This window comes from Diceros bicornis, chromosome 14 (genome assembly GCF_020826845.1).
Source record: "Diceros bicornis minor isolate mBicDic1 chromosome 14, mDicBic1.mat.cur, whole genome shotgun sequence".
In the NCBI taxonomy this organism is placed as follows: domain Eukaryota; kingdom Metazoa; phylum Chordata; class Mammalia; order Perissodactyla; family Rhinocerotidae; genus Diceros; species Diceros bicornis.
In genome coordinates, this window is record NC_080753.1 from 64,559,483 (window position 1) to 64,575,643 (window position 16,161).

The window sequence follows — 16,161 nt, forward strand, 5'->3', positions numbered from 1 at the left end:
CTTTGCTGTGCAGAAGCTTTTTAGTTTGATGTAGTCCCATTTATTTTTTCTATAGTTTCCCTTGCCCAGTCAGACACAGTACTTGAAAATATGTTGCTAAGACTGATGTCGAAGAGCATACTGCCTGTGTTTTCTTCTAGACGTTTCATGGTTTCAGGTCTTACATTCAAGTCTTTAATCCATTTTGAATTAATTTTTGTGTAAGGTCTAAGATAATGGCCCACTTTCATTCTTTTGCATGTGGCTTTCCAGTTTTCCCAGCACCATTTATTGAAGAGACTTTCCTTTCTCCACTGTATGTTCTTGGCTCCCTTGGCGAAAATCAGCTGTCCATAGATGTGTGGGTTTATTTCTAGGCTCTCGATTCTGTTCCATTGATCTGTGTGTCTGTTTTTGTGCCAGTACCATGCTGTTTTGATTACTATGGCTTTGTAGGATATTTTGAAATCATGGAATGTGATACCTTCAGTTCTTTTTTCTCAAGATTGCTTTGGCTACTCGGGGTCTTTTGTTGATCCATATAAATTTTAGGATTCTTTGTTCTATTTCTGTGAAAAGTGTTTTTGGAACTTTGATAGGGATTGCATTGAATCTATAGATTGCTTTAGGAAGTATGGACATTTTAACTATGTTAATTCGTCCAATCCAAGAGCACGGAATATCTTTCCATTTCTTTGTGTCTTCCTCAATTTCTTTCAACAATGCTTTATAATTTTCAGTGTACAGATCTTTCACCTCTTTGGTTAAATTTATTCCTAGGTATTTTATTCTTTTTGTTGCAGTTGTAAATGGGATTGTATTCTTAATTTCTCTTTCTGCTATTTCATTGTTAGTCTGTAGAAACGCAACTGATTTTTGTATGTTGATTTTGTATCCTGCAAGTTTACTGTATTCATTTATTATTTCTAAAAGTTTTCTGGTGGATTCTTTAGGGTTTTCTATATATAAAATCATGTCATCTGCAAGTAGTGACTATTTCACTTCTTCCTTTCCAATTTGGATCCCTTTTATTTCTTTTTCTTGCCTAATTGCTTTGGCTAGGACTTCCAATACTATGTTAAATAGGAGTGGTGAAAGTGGGCATCCTTGTCTGGTTCCTGTTCTTAGAGGGGTAGCTTTCAGTTTTTCACCATTGAGGATGATATTAGCTGTGGGTTTCTCATATATGGTCTTTATTATGTTGAGGTACTTTCCTTCTATCCCCATTTTATTCAGAGTTTTTATCATAAATGGATGCTGTATCTTGTCAAATGCTTTCTCTGCATCTATTGAGATAATCATGTGATTTTTATTCTTCATTTTATTAATGTGGTGTATTACGTTGATTGATTTGTGAATGTTGAACCATCCCTGCATACCTGGAATAAATCCCACTTGATCATGGTGTATAATCTTTTTAACGTACTGTTGTATGCGATTTGCTAGGATTTTGTTGAGGATTTTTGCATCAATGTTCATCAGTGATATTGGCCTGTAGTTTTCTTTTTTTGTGTTGTCCTTGTCTGGTTTTGGTATCAGGGTAATGTCGGCTTTGTAGAATGAGTTAGGGAGCTTCCCCCCCTCCTCAATTTTTTGGAAGAGTTTGAGAAGGATAGGTATTAAGTCTTCTTTGAATATTTGGTAGAATTCACCAGGGAAGCCATCTGGTCCTGGACTTTTATTTTGGGGGAGGTTTTTGATTCCTGTTTCCATCTCCTTACTGGTGATTGGTCTATTCAAATTCTCTATTTCTTCTTGATTCAGTTTTGGAAGGTTGTCTGATTCTAAGAATTTATCCATTTCTTCCAGATTATCAAATTTGTGGGCATATAGCTTTTCGTAGTATTCTCTCGTAATCTTTTGTATTTCGGAGGTGTCCGTTGTAATTTTCCTCTTTTCATTTCTGATTTTACCTATTTGAGCCTTCTCCCTTTTTTCTTGGTGTGTCTAGCTAAAGGTTTCTCAGTTTTGTTTATCTTTTCAAAGAACCACCTCTTGCTTCCATTGATTTTTTTCTATTGTGTTTTTAGTCTCTATTTCATTTATTTCTGCTCTGATTTTTATTATTTCCCTCCTTCTACTGATTTTGGGTTTTGTTTGTTCTTCTTTTTCTAGTTCCTTTAGCTGTACTGTTATATTGTTTATTTGAGAGTTTTCTTGTTTGTTGAGATAGGCCTGTATTGCTATAAACTTCCCTCTTAGAACCACTTTTGCTGTATCCCATAAATTCTGGCATGTTGTATTTTCCTTTTCATTTGTCGCCAGGTATTTTTTGATTTCTCCTTTGATTTCTTCATTGACCCAATCTTTGTTAAGTAGCATTTTGTTTAATCTCCACATATTTGTGGCTGTTCTGATTTTCTTTCTGTAGTTGATTTCTAGTTTCATACCATTGTGGTCAGAAAAGATGCTTGATATTATTTCAATCTTCTTATATTTATGGAGACTTGTTTTGTGGCCTAATATGTGATCAATCCTGGAGAATGTTCCATGTGCATTTGAAAATAATGTGTATTCTTCAGTTTTTGGATGGAATGTTCTGTATATATCTACCAAGTCTATCTGGTCTATTGTGTCGTTTAAGGCCAATGTTTCCTTATTGATCTTCTGTTTGAATGATCTATCCATTGGTGTAAGTGGAGTGTTAAAGTCCCCTACTATTATTGTGTTACTGTCTATTTCTCCTTTTATGTCTGTTAATAATTGCTTTATATATGTAGGTGCTCCTACGTTGGGTGCAGAGATAATTTATGAGTGTTATATCCTCTTGTTGGATTGTTCCCTTGATCATTATGTAGTGCCCTTCTTTGTCTCTTGTTACAGTTTTTGTTTTAAAGTCTATTTTGTCTGATATGAGTACTGCTACCCCAGCTTTCTTTTCATTGCCATTTGCGTGGAGTATCTTTTTCCATCCCTTCACTTTCAGTTTGTGAGTGTCTTTAGGTCTGAAGTGTGTCTCTTGTATGCAGCATATATATGCATCTTGTTTTTTTATCCAGTCAGCCACCCTTTGCCTTTTGATTGTCGCATTTAGTCCATTGACCTTTAAAGTAGCTATTGGTAAGTATGTACTTACTGCCATTTTCTTACTTTTTTTCTGGATGTTTTAGTAGTTCTTCTCTGTTCCTTTCTTCTTCTCTTGCTCTCTTTCTTTGTGGTTTGATGGCTTTCTTTAGTATTATGTTTGGGTTCCTTTCTCTTAGTTTTTTGTGTATTTATTATAGGTTTCTGGTTTGTGATTAGCATGAGGTTCACATATAATAACCTACGTATATAGCAATCTGTATTAAGTTGATGGTCTCTTTAGTTTGACCTCTTTCTAAAAGCTCTACTCTTTTATTCCCTTCCTCCTGCATTTTATGTTTTTGATATCATATCTAAGGTAGAAATGTTTTGTATCTTGATTGTGGTGGTGGTAGTTACATGAGTGCTTACATTTTTCGAAACTCGTCATAGTTTATTGTTTGTAAATTATACCTAGATATTATACCTCAATATAGCTCAACGTTGATTTTTTAATAAAAGCAAGGGACTTTTATTCCCTTCATGATTAAACATCATCAAGAATGTTTAAGTGAATTTCATTGACTGTTATACAACTATTAAAAATAATGCTTAAGAGGGGCCGGCCTGGTAGTGCAGCGCTTAAGTGCGTGCGCTCCGCCTCAGCAGCCCAGGGTTCACAGGTTTGGATCCTGGACACGCACTGACGCACCGCTTGTCAAGCCATGCTGTGGCAGCATCCCATATAAAGCAGAGGAAGATGGGCACGGATGTTAGCCCAGGGCCAATCTTCCTCACACACACACACACAAAATAATAATGCTTAAGAGGAATTTGGATTACGTGAAATATGATTATGACAACGTCAGGTAACAAGATACAAGTTTAGATCTATTGTATGACCTAAACACCCTTAAATATGCCTACAAAAGATTAGAAGAAAACACACCAAAAATTTAATAATGGCGGTGTTTACATGGTGGAATTATGGGTGAATTTTGGTATTCTACTTTATACTTTTCTCTGTATCCAAATTTTCTGTAATGAACTTATATGTGTTTGTTGTAAGAAGTCATCTTACACACAACTTTTAAAAACTAGGGGTAGTCTTACAAATGAATCCCCAAATAAGATTCTCTTTTGAAAAGTATATGAAAGTTGGCCATTCTCCCATCTTGGAGATAATGTTCTGTTTTCACTCACCAAGTCATCCTTCTCTCCTGTAGTCCTATGGGATAAATGGCTATTTTTTGACCTAGCACAGTCTTTCACAAACTAGGATGCTATTCCAGGAGATGTCTAAAAAAGCATTCCATGTCTAGTTTATTTAGAAAATACTGAATATTATAACCCCTCTTGTAGAATCACCAGTAAAGAAGCTGTTTGACTTTGTTTAACCCAGCATTTTCCAAGCTTAATTTTTAAATTTATATTAAAATCCTACATGAACAACAGAGTTCTTTGGATCACCTGCCGGGAAGTATTCTTCTGTCGTTCAGAACTGAGTAACACATAGCCAGTGTGTCTGAGTCCTTCCCTTTCTTCCTAAGCTGGTACCTGTCATTGGTCGTTTCTCCCTCAGAAGAGAAGGCCCAGAAAAGCAGTTGAGTCAGTTTCACTAAAATCTATTTCAAATTTCAGGCAATGACCTTAATTTTGTTTCAAATGACAGACTAAACCACAAATCAACCTTTTAGCAATATATTAAAAATTGCCTTTGGGTGGTATATAAAAGTTTGGTGAAATCAAAAACTTTTTCCAAATTCTTCCAGGAAAGAGAGACAGATGGGCTGATCATTCTAGATGAACTAAAGACCTTGCTTTGTTCCTTTAAAAGTCCTCTGAGTGGCAGCATATCACACTGGTGGCCATTACCACCTGTGTGCCCAGTACCTGTTTCAGGTCTTTCTGTGTCATATCATTGGAGTTGTGGGAACAGAATGTTTACAATGCCTATTCTTCATAATTTGTCTGAAAATAATAAATTCCTTCTCAGGGTTGGATGATAAAATCGCGATGGCTTTGTGAATGTTGTCTGCAAGTTATGTTCTATTGTTTGTTTGTTTGTTTCAGTTTCTTTCCTCTGGATCTTCTTTGGTCCCCATACATCAGCATACCAATCTCAGCTGGAAGGAGAGCAGGGAAGCCACAGGCAATCCCATGTGCTGGGGCCGGGCTGCTCCTCGGGATCCAGAGGCCCTGCCGCAGCTGTGCAGTTTTGACAGGGCCAGCGAGTCCTTCTTGGAAACAGTGTTCACACAGTCAGAAACCAGGCAGGAACGAGCAAAGAAAACACACTGAGATCTGAACACAGCTGTAGAAGGCCAAGGATAGTGTTGTACTTCAGTAACTTACAGTTTTATTACAATTTGGGGAAATATGCTTTTCTAGACCTTTAGGAGTGCATACTCCTTCTCCTAAGGATGCTGTTTTAATTTCTTTATTTCACAACATAGTCGATTATATTCCTAAGACATTCATACTTATCTGTACATAGCGTGGCATAACATCCTGTGCCATAAGAGCACAGTCCCAGTGCCACCTTCCCTGGGTTTGAATTCCCACTCTGCAACTTCCTAGGGGAGTTATTTATCCTCTCTGTATCTCCATTTTCCCCACTTAAAATGGGGATAATAAGAGTACCTACCTCACAGGGATGGGGTAAAGATTAAATGGGTCAGTATACGGGAAGCACCTAAAACAGTGCCTGATATAACCTAAGCTCTATATAAGTACTTGCTATTGATGAAATGGATAATTGATTGAAAACAACATTTGTCAACAGTGAATACAAAGGATAAATAAAATGTGGAAACAATAAGATCGGGCAACTGATTATATGTTTGGGGACAAGAAAAAGTAAAGAAAGTCACACTAACGTTTCATGCTTGTGTGACCGGAAGGAACTTAAACATAGACAGTCAGCAGAGAAAGGCAGTTGCAGGAGGAAGAACAAGCTTGCTCTGTTGTAGTTAGAGGTTGTGGATCTAATGAGGTCTAATCATCTCTAACACCTCACTCCTTCTGAGAAGTAGTTGTCCATTTATCAGAATTAGAACACCTTTTTGCTGAATCTATCTCCTGTAGAGCAGTGGTTCTCAAACTTTAATGTTCTGTGAATCGCTTGGGGATCTTGTTAAAATGCAGATTTGAAATCAGTAGGTCTGAGCAGGAACTGAGATTCTGAATTTCTAACAGGATACCAAGTGATGCCATTGCTGCTGGTCCACAGACCACACTTTAAGGAGCAAAGCCTGAGAGAATTATAGAACCTCAAGTTTGAAATGAACCTTGACAATCACTGATTTCACTCCCTTATCACTTTCTACCTTGTTTTTAGTCATCTGTGACTTTACCTTCCCTGGTAGACTTGACATACGGCTCCTTAGGGGCAGAATCTGGTTTTAGTTCCTTTCTGTACCTTTCATTCTGCCCAAAATAGTGTCCGACATTTGGTAAAATAAATTGAGGTTTTAATGAATCAGTAATGGAAAAAGAATTTTTGAAAGTTGGAGAATTTGATTTTAGGGTTTTTTTTAGGGGGAAGTATTTGCTTAAAAATGAAACGACAAAAATTCCAGAGCTTCCCATGAGATCAGGTTGGTGAGTGCCTACAGCTGGTTTAGTTCCTTTTCTTCTTCTTTCCTTCTATTCCTCACATCTCCAGTATTCGTAAGATCATTTAAATACTCATTGAATTTAACTGCAGTTGGATTGAATTTATCATCTAATAAATTGAGGTAAAAAGAATTCTCTGGACTTTCCATTTCTGCCATTAATAAGTTCAGGAATGCTCTCAGATGAGATGAAGACATCTAAAAAGCCAAGAGTCATATCTACCTTTTTTCTTTCATATGGTTTGAAAGAGACCAAAAGATGACTAGATCTCCAAAGTATAAAGCCAGAGTTTCTGGAAATTGCTTCTGGTCCTGCCATGACTAAACTGATCTCTAATATGAGATGAGATACTATGCTTTAATAATACGATCACCTCAGAGCCTAAGGAACACTGTGGTTTATCCAGTAATCATTAGGTACCCAAATCTACCAGTTCTTGATGAGTCAAGTTCTTTCAAACAAACTAAAAATTAATTTATAAAGTAGTTTGCTGACTTCAAAAATTATAATATTAATCTGTCAAAAATAACCTTGGAAATTAGAGAATATCCAAGAGCTTAGCTTTTTGGAAACAGTTAACATGCTTTCCTATAACATTTTGCATTTTAAAACATTAAACATTGCTTAAATCCCAAGAATAAATTAAAGTCCATAAGGCCATGACCAATGTCCTAGTTTGTAGTTGTCTTAAGGTAATTTTGTTTCTGAATTGTAATATATAGAGCAAAAATTTTTAATTAGAATCATTTTATATGTCATTTTTCATTCACCTACATTTTCTTCCTTACTTAGGTAGCTGATATAAACTTATTTTGCATAAAATCATTGTACAGGAAACTATGTTAATTAGAGAAGATAAAGAATGGGAAGGCAAACATATCATCTTTTTTATTTTAAATACAATGCTGGGACTTGAAAAATTAAATAAAAATAAAAAGCAGGAGGATGTAAAATAATCTTGGCAGTGCAATTCAGTCATCTAGACTATCTTTATGCCCTCTATTTCTTTCCTTTTTTTTGCCAGGAAAGATTCGCCCCGAGCTAACATCTGTTGCCAATCTTGCTCTTTTTTTTTTTTTTTTTCTTTTCCTCCCCAAAGCCCCAGTACACAGTTCTATATTCTAGTTGTAAGTCCTTCTAGTTCTTCTGTGTGAGCCACCGCCACAGCATGGCTACTGACAGATGTATGGTGTGGTTCCATGACTGGGAAACAAACATGAGCCACCGAAGCAGTGAAAGCAGCGAACTTGAAGCAGTAAGCCGTTAGGGCTGGCTCTCTGTTTCATTTTTTAAAGAAGATATTTCGTGTTTCAAGAAATCGTCCATATTCTTTTTTGGGCTTAAAAATGTATTGTGCATTACTTGTGTTGGGATTGAGGTTTTTTTTTTTTTACATCTTTTTAATATAGAATTCATGTTACTTTTAAATAAGCTTCCAAAGTTTTTATTAAAATGTATACTTTAGAAGAAATGAATATCCTCCACTCTACAGTGGAGGTAACTTAATATCTTATTTTCTAAAAATATGTGCACTTTTGGTGTGCACTTTTCTTGAGGAATCAAGCATGACATTTTATTATTAGGAGTGTTCTGTTAAGCTCCAAAAGTTGTGAAGGATGACATATTTAATTTTTTATTTTGTTTAATGTGTGAAGTATCCATGCTAATAAAACAAAGCCTTAAGCATAAGGAAAGTATTTATATTAGGAAGAGGAGAAAAGTACATGAGCATTTTTAGTAGTTTGAGTATTTTTGTTTTTAAGGGACTGAAACTGAACTGAGAGTAGCCTTGGGGACACTGGGGTCTAGGACCTGGAGTTCTGTCAGGGCTCTCTTTGCTTCTTGGCTCTACTGCTCCTGGATTGCCACCTTCATTTCCTCAGTGTGTCTCCATGGCAAAGACATCATTGATAGCATTTTTGGGGACACAGCCTACCACAGTCAAAGAGGAATAGAACCTTCTTGATAGCTATACACTTAAAAGAATCCTGAGGAATGATTCTGGCTGGCCCCGTTGGGTCCTATGATCATCTCTAGACCAATCACTGAAGTCAGAGTATAGGGGAGGCTCCTAGGCTTTGTCCTGTTGTCAGGCAGGAAGAATTCTGTGCTTGGCAGCCCCATAGAAGTCCATGGTTTGAGTCAGAGAGGAGCAGGGTTCTCTCCCAATAGAGGAATGTTATTTCTAGAAGAAATGGAAAAAGTGATACTAGGAAGACAAAAACGACATGTTCACCATAGCATTTAATGATCATTTAGTGTGAGCCAAAAGCTCCATGAGCTGCACACCTATTCAGTTTAATTCCAGGGCTTAGGGGTACTGTTTCACTGAGAAGGAAACTGAGGCACAGTGAAGTTAAGCACCCTCTGAAGCTTGCCCGGCTAGTGAGTGGTCGAGCCGGGATCTGAGTATTTTCCAACTCAAAAGGCCCTTTATATTGAACTTTTCATCCTTCTTGTTTATATTCTTCCAAAAAAACTTTGTGATGTGATGGTTGCGTGCAAACAGTGGAGTCACATCATAAATAAACAGCTTACCAGACCAGACCCAGGCTTGTATGCCTCTAGGAAAAGGAAGCCAAGCCGGAATGCAATGAGAGCAAAAGAAGGTGAATCTTCGCCTTGAGCATTCAAGAGCCTAAGTTCTGATGAAAAAAAACAAAATTTGAAGGATCTTTCAAGGATAATTTTCACTACATGCAATTTTGGTCTTAAGCTCTGTCAAGAGAAGCAAATTCCCCCCTACCCTATAGCCCCGCTTTTAATTCCTTGAGCACCTCCTGTCCTTTGGAGTCTGTAACTGTAAGCAAATGAGATAGGACTGGCATCTGTCTCATTCACCAGTGTGTCCTCAGTGCTCACAACAGCCAGCCTGCAATAGGTGCTCTGTAATACCTACTTAAGCCCAAGTGAATATCCAGATCAAGCTTCCCGAAAGTCCTTCCAAGAGTGCCGATTGTTACCCTAACTTCCCCAAGTTAGGTTAGCAGGAACTCCTTCAGCATGAATCATTCTCTCATGGTGATGACACCTATAAAGAAGCCACCATGCTTCCTACCCCAGGAAGCTACTATGGAGGGATGGTAAAGACCTGGATTTATACAAGGGCATGGAGATTGGAGAGGCTGGACAGACCCAAGAAAGACAGAATGAACAGGATTTTGTGAACAATTGGATATAGAAGGTGAAGGAAAGCTTGATTAGTGGTGCCGTCAATTAAGATAGAAAACTTTCTGCCCTCTCATAATTTTTACCTGCTATGTTTTGTGTGCTTAAAGGAAGGTTATAGATATTTTCTCTAAACCTCTGGACTTTCTCTTTAACCTCATATTACATGACTTTCACATCAGACAGACCCATCAATATCTGGAACATTCTCACTTTAGCTGTTTTAAGTTCTGTTGTCACTTCCCATCTCTGCTACTGTTTTTGGAAATATCTGTTGCAGTTTTCACTGAAAAGGCTAGAAAAATGTGTTGCTATCTGTATATTTAGAAGTGGCACAAATATTTGCTCTTGAAGTCTTTGGCATCATTTGAGTGATTTTTGCTTTGAATTTTATTAGAAAATAGCACATTCATTTCAGTTTGGGTTGGTAGAATATATTCATGGGAGTAGATCAGTACTCCCATGCAATCCTGATAAAAAGCTAAGGTAATGCTTGACAATTAAATTCCCATTTGGTCATTTGTACTGAGAAGGCACTCTCATGACCACAAATGTTTTCTTCCAAGAACATTACAGGGTGTTTGTTTGTTTATTTGGAGGAGGTTGCATTGTTGGGGTTGTTTTTAGTGTTATGTTTTGCTTTTCACTTTCCCGTCAACCTATTACTAAGTAATATCAAAGGGAAGCACTTTTCTCCTACAATTAAAGTGATAGTAGCATAAACCAAACAGGCGATACTTGTATTGACTAATTTTCTGTCATTAATTTTGTTAAATTTTGAGAAGAAAGTTGTGAGAATAGCCTGCAAGCCATGTGAGAAGCACCATCTGCTGTTGGGGGAGAAAGATGGTTCAGCCAATGGAAGTATTTATCATAGTCTGTGGTACTGTATCTACATTTTCAGTAAAAAACAGGGCAAAAATCATTATACACTGAAAAAGAAACTCATTTCTAAAATCCTCCTGGCTGAGATAACAAGCTGTTTTGTGTTCATGCACATTCTTCCCCTAACTGGGAATTGTTTCCTGGTGGATGGGATTTCTGGTGCCTACACCTCGAGGATGAGCATGAAGAAGGCTATAAAAAGAGCAAGGCCAGTGGATAGAGATTCTAGGGTGTGAATCCTGTATCCCTGTGGCTGGTGTGTCTGCTGTAAGGCATTCCTTGAGAATTTGCTGATCCTGTGACTGTCTTAGATTGCATTATGGGAAAAAAACATCCTTCCAATAAGTTATTTTTGATGCACAGAATTTTCCCATGACATACTTCTAAGGGTTCTATTTACGAGGAGAGTCAGGAGAAGGCAAGTCACTGTGGTTCTGCATTTTTTCCTCTAGGAAGAGTTCATACCTTTCAATGTGCATAGGTGCAGTCTGTGTCCCTTCCTCTGCTGGAGCGTTGCTGCGTCTGTTTTCATACAGCTACCTCTGTGCCCCCAGGTAGCTTCAATTTCCACCTTAACAGCGTGCTGCATCTTCCTTTGATGTCCATAGTGTCTAACCAAGTTGAATGAAATCTGTGAGACTGAGTGATAAAAATATAACTTATCTTCAGTCATCTTAGAATCTGCCATTACAGCTAGAAAAATCCATCACTGTGAGAAAGCCTGCATAGAAAGCCTATTCCTGAATGGAGGTTCTATGAGAACTTTCTGTAGATAATTTTAATAGACCCAGGTCTTCCAAATTATCTACATAACATTTAGTCATAATAAAAAGATTTGGACTTTTTATGTAAGCTTCAACTTACCACTGAAAGAGAATCTCCCTCCCTCCCTCCGTCCTTTCTTCTTTGTCTTTCTCCCCTCCCCATTCTCTCTGGAAATCTAACCCCTTCTATAAGCTTCTAACATACTTGGGTTTTTTGTTTTTTTTTTTTTTTTGGTTTTTTGTTTTTTGTTTATTGCAGTAAGATACTTAGGTTTTTAACCCGTCAAAAAAAAACAAAATATAGGCCTGCCTGGTGGCGCAAGCAGTTAAGTGCACGCGCTCCGCTGCGGCGGCCCCGGGTTCGCCGGTTCGGTTCTCAGGCGCGCACCGACGCACCGCTTGTCAGGCCATGCTGTGGCGGCCTCCCACATAAAGTGGAGGAAGATGGGCGTGGATGTTAGCCCAGGGCCAGTCTTCCTCAGCAAAAAGAGGATTAGCAGATGTTAGCTCAGGGCCAATCTTCCTCACACACACACACACACACACACAAAATATATATATATATAACAGCCTAAAGTGAGGTGAACCTTTATTGAAGCAGTGGGTTTTTTAATTATTAGTATGTATGAGATCTAATTTGAGCGCTGATGTCATGCTGGGTCTTGGAGGCTGAGGCAACCCTCATTCCATTTCATATACAGTTGGTGCAATTCACTGGATAGAAGATCAACTTAAATTCTTTAACTAAGGATCCATCAGATCCTCAAAATAACTGCTGCCTCTCTAAGTTACGTAATTAAACAGCCAGCACAGTACCTCAGATGTAGTAGATGCTCAACAAATGTGCTCTCTGCCCACTTCATTTTTCTCTCAAAGCCAGACTCATCTAAGAGAATCAAAATACATTTCCTTGCCCTTGAGACGTGTAGGCTCTAATTGGCTGGCAATAAGAACACATTATTTACAAATATATACAAATAGATGATGGTACTGTGCAAATTTATTGTATCAGTACTGAATAATAGCACCATGATCAAAATTGGAGTGATGTCTGCAGAAAGGTGGAATTAATTGGGCCCTTGGCCAAAGTGGGAGATATGGATGGTAGTTAAGAAGAGGGAAAGCCTTCCAAGTGGGTGGAATGGTATGAGAAAGGCATGGAGGCAGGAGTTAGTCAATTGTATGTGGGCAATGGGCAAGCTGATAAACTGGGTTGGACCGGCCTGACCACATTAGGGCATATCAAGAGATACCCACACGTGCTATTCCCTCTGCTTCCCCTGGCACTTCCCACTCATTCTCTAGATCTTTGCTTAGACATCCTCCCTCTGGCCAACACCCTACCCTCAACCAAGTTTTGCTGGGTGCCCTCCTCAGTCCCCCAACAGCATTCTGTCTACCTCCTACCATCATTCATATACTACATTGTGGTGGACAGTAGAATCTAAGCCCCTGAAGGACAGAGACCGTGTCCAGCTTGCTCATGCCTTTGTCCTTAGCACCTAGCTTAGCTTAGTGCCTGGCACTTAGTAGGTGCTCAGTGAATATTTGTGGGAGGTGGGAGGAAAGGAGATGGATGGATAGGTTGGGGAAATAGTGGAGATACAGATGACAGAAGGCCCTGAACTATGGCTGAGACTCGCACACAGAACTTGAGCACTAGTCCTTAAATTGCCACCTTCCCACTGTGGCCCCTTAGTAAGACCTCCATACATTTTGCTTACTCATGCAAGCAGGAAAAACTCCACCTACATTCTTTTGGTGTTGAGAAGATGCCCCAGCTGAGTTAAAATAAATAAAATAAAGCAGGTAGCTAGCACACAGTTAGCAAGCCCTGTTAAGAGAGCATAGAAACATTCAGGCACATTTGAAAGCTAGCTGTGCATTTGAACTTTCTTTCACTGGCATCTTTACAGCTGAGGAGAGCAATCTCTGTTTTGTTTTTCTTTTTATTTGATCTCTTGAGCCACCCTCAGGCATGACCACACAAGGCTTTTTCCATTGAGTTAGTCATACCAATCTGATTTCCTAAAGATAAAGCATAAGAAAAGACGATTTCTGCCCATTCCAGCCATGTGAGACAGAGGTGTTGTCCAAGCCCTTCCCCCTGTGGCCTTCTGTAAATTGTTCAGCCCCCTAAACTCCTTTTTCCCCACATATAAACTGCAAATTGTACTACCCACCTGACTCTTGGTGTGGGGATTCATCAATTGACATTTACAAGGGGCCCATGAGATGGAATGCACAGAATAAAGGAAGCCATTACTCTAACAAGTAACAACCTCCTACATGAAAAGCTGTATAATGGATTTAAATTTTAGCTTTTTTGTTGTAGTTGATTATTCATTAACTACAATATAGGAGCTAGAACCCCCTTATTTAATAACAATTATCATTATTAATATAAATAAAATGCAAAAAGACTGAGCATGGATGGAGACAAAGCAATGCGAAAGACGTATACAACTTAAGTTCTCACGTATACATGGTACGACCTTTACACTAGCGCTGTCTTTTAGGAATAGCATAGGTTTTGTGATTAACACCGTGATCCCCTGAACATAAAAATTATACCCTATCCTCTTCTCTCCTGTTCCACTAGCAGGTCGCCCCTCACTCCTGTCTGGAAACAGTCCCTCTTCCTGGCCTTTGGCTTCAGCCCTCCTGCCTTTTCAAGAAACTATGAGTTACGCCTCCCTCCTCTGCCTTCAGCCCTCCTTCACGGCTCCTTCTCATCAACATCTTGACATTATCAAATGCTCCCATCTTTAAAAAATGCACCCCCTCAAACATTCATTCCCTCCAGATATGCCTTTCCTCTCTTTTCTCTGCTCTGCCAAAAGGTACCAAAGAGTCGCCTCTCCTCACCGTCTCCCATTCCTTTTCACCTCACACCAGTCTGCCTTCTGCCCCATCACTCCTTCAAAGCAGCTCTTTCTAGCATCTCCAGGGACCTGCATGGTACTAAACACGATGGACCTGTTTTAGTCCTCGAATCCTTCTTGACATCTCCCCAGCATCTGGCATCGTTGACACCACCTCCCTCCCTTGGCAAACACGCGTCTTCCCTCAGTTTCTGAGGTCGAGCACTCTACAATTTGCCTTCCTCCTCCCAGACAGCTCCTCCTCAGTTTTTGCAGACTTGATCTACCCGGTACCCTGTGAGTGGTTTCCTCTGTGGAGGAGATGGGAGCTGAAAGTTGGTGGTTCTAAAAACATCAGTGCCTCCGGTTGTCCAGAAGGCAGGGTGAGAGGAGGAGATCTGAGGGAAGTGCTGGGTTTTTAGGGGACATGGGTAAGGCAGAAACCCTGGGACAGAGCTCTGGTTGGGTCAGGGTGGAGCCCTCTGCAGGCAACGTAGAGGGAGCTGCTGGGGAGGCCCTTGGTCAGAGTCTGCTATTTGTAAAGTTCGTGTTTGTAATGACTTTTTTCTTTCATTATTGGTTTCTGTTTTTTTCCAGCTACTCCAGCACAGAATTGAAACTCTAATCAATCCGGAGGAATTGTCACAAACCCTCTACCCCCGCCTCCCTATTTCCCAGCTAGTCCTATCTGCTCTTTGCACCATTCTGTGGGCCCTTTCTGTCTGGAAATGTGCGCGCTCTTCTGCTCTGGTTAATTGTCGTGATTTATCTCAAGATAAGTATTTGCTCTACTCGATGTTTTTCTGCTCTCTCCTTCTGGAAATCCTACTGTACTCTGTTATACTCTTTTAGCTGATTATTTTGTCATTTAGCTCCCTATTTCTAAATAACATGTTTTTATTGCTGGTTCTAGATTTTCTTCCCTTCCAGGCATTATCTATTGGCCTCCTCTTATTCAAAACAAGGATTTTGTTTTCTTTTCCTTGTCTTGCCCCATCCTTCCATTCTCTTAATACTCTATTGTTATATTTTAATTTTTGATTAGCTTAGTATTCAGTGTTACATTATCATGACTGATCAATGGTATTCATTCCAGTGAACCCAATTACTTATTCTTTCCTGTACAATCGTCCTTTGTTCACCACAGAGCTAACGATTGTCAGCTTTCTCCATTTGCTTCATTTTCTATGCATTTATCACTAATGTTGCCCCAAACTTTGCCCCAGCTATCTAAATCACCTTTGAAGGCATTTAGGCCTGTGGTTATTCTTTAGTCGTGTCTTCCTGTAGCAGGCCTTCTAGAACCTTCTGACATGATCCCATCTGGACTGGTGGAGGGTTGGCATCCCGGATTTGCCTTCATGCTCATGTGGAGGATTCTCTTAGCCACTCTCCTGAGTTGGATTCCCTATTTCCTGACATCTTTTTAAAAACTGATTTGGTGAAGCAAAATCTTAATTAGTTTCCTGAGAATGGTACATGGGAAGCAAATATTTTTTGACCAGGTGTATCTGAAAATATCTTTATTCTGTCCTCAAAATGGAAAAGGTAGCTGATATATATTTCTAGGTTGGAAATAATTTTTCTTCAGAATTTTGAAGGCATTGCTCCATTGCTTTTGAATTTGCAGTGTTACTGTGGGAAGCTAAAAGCCATTCTGACTCCTAGTCCCTGTGTGCTCTCTCTGGATGTCTGTCAGACCTTCTCTTTGTCCCAGTGTTCTGAAATTTCATATGATGTGAGTCTAGTCACATCAATTATTTGAGGCACTGTGTTGGGCCCTTTCAGTCTGGAAATGCACGTTCTTCTGCTCTGATCAATTTTCTTGATTTATTTTAAGATAATTATTTGCACTGCTCCATTTTTTCTGTACTGTCTTT

General features: G+C 39.1%; 1 protein-coding gene across 2 annotated transcripts in view; it reads left to right on the forward strand.

Moving 5' to 3' along the window:
* The window catches only part of GMDS (GDP-mannose 4,6-dehydratase), a 628,451-nt gene that overhangs the window by 508,111 nt on the left and 104,179 nt on the right, over positions 1–16,161 (forward strand). The window contains exon 9 of one of the 2 annotated variants that reach the window (XM_058555392.1): positions 5,056–6,820. The exons of the other annotated variant lie outside the window; for it this stretch is intronic. Within the exon in view, the coding sequence (XP_058411375.1) occupies positions 5,056–5,290 (235 nt within the window). The 3' untranslated portion in view covers positions 5,291–6,820. Of the gene's footprint in view, positions 1–5,055; positions 6,821–16,161 lie in introns of those variants that run through there. 2 annotated transcript variants of the gene reach the window in all.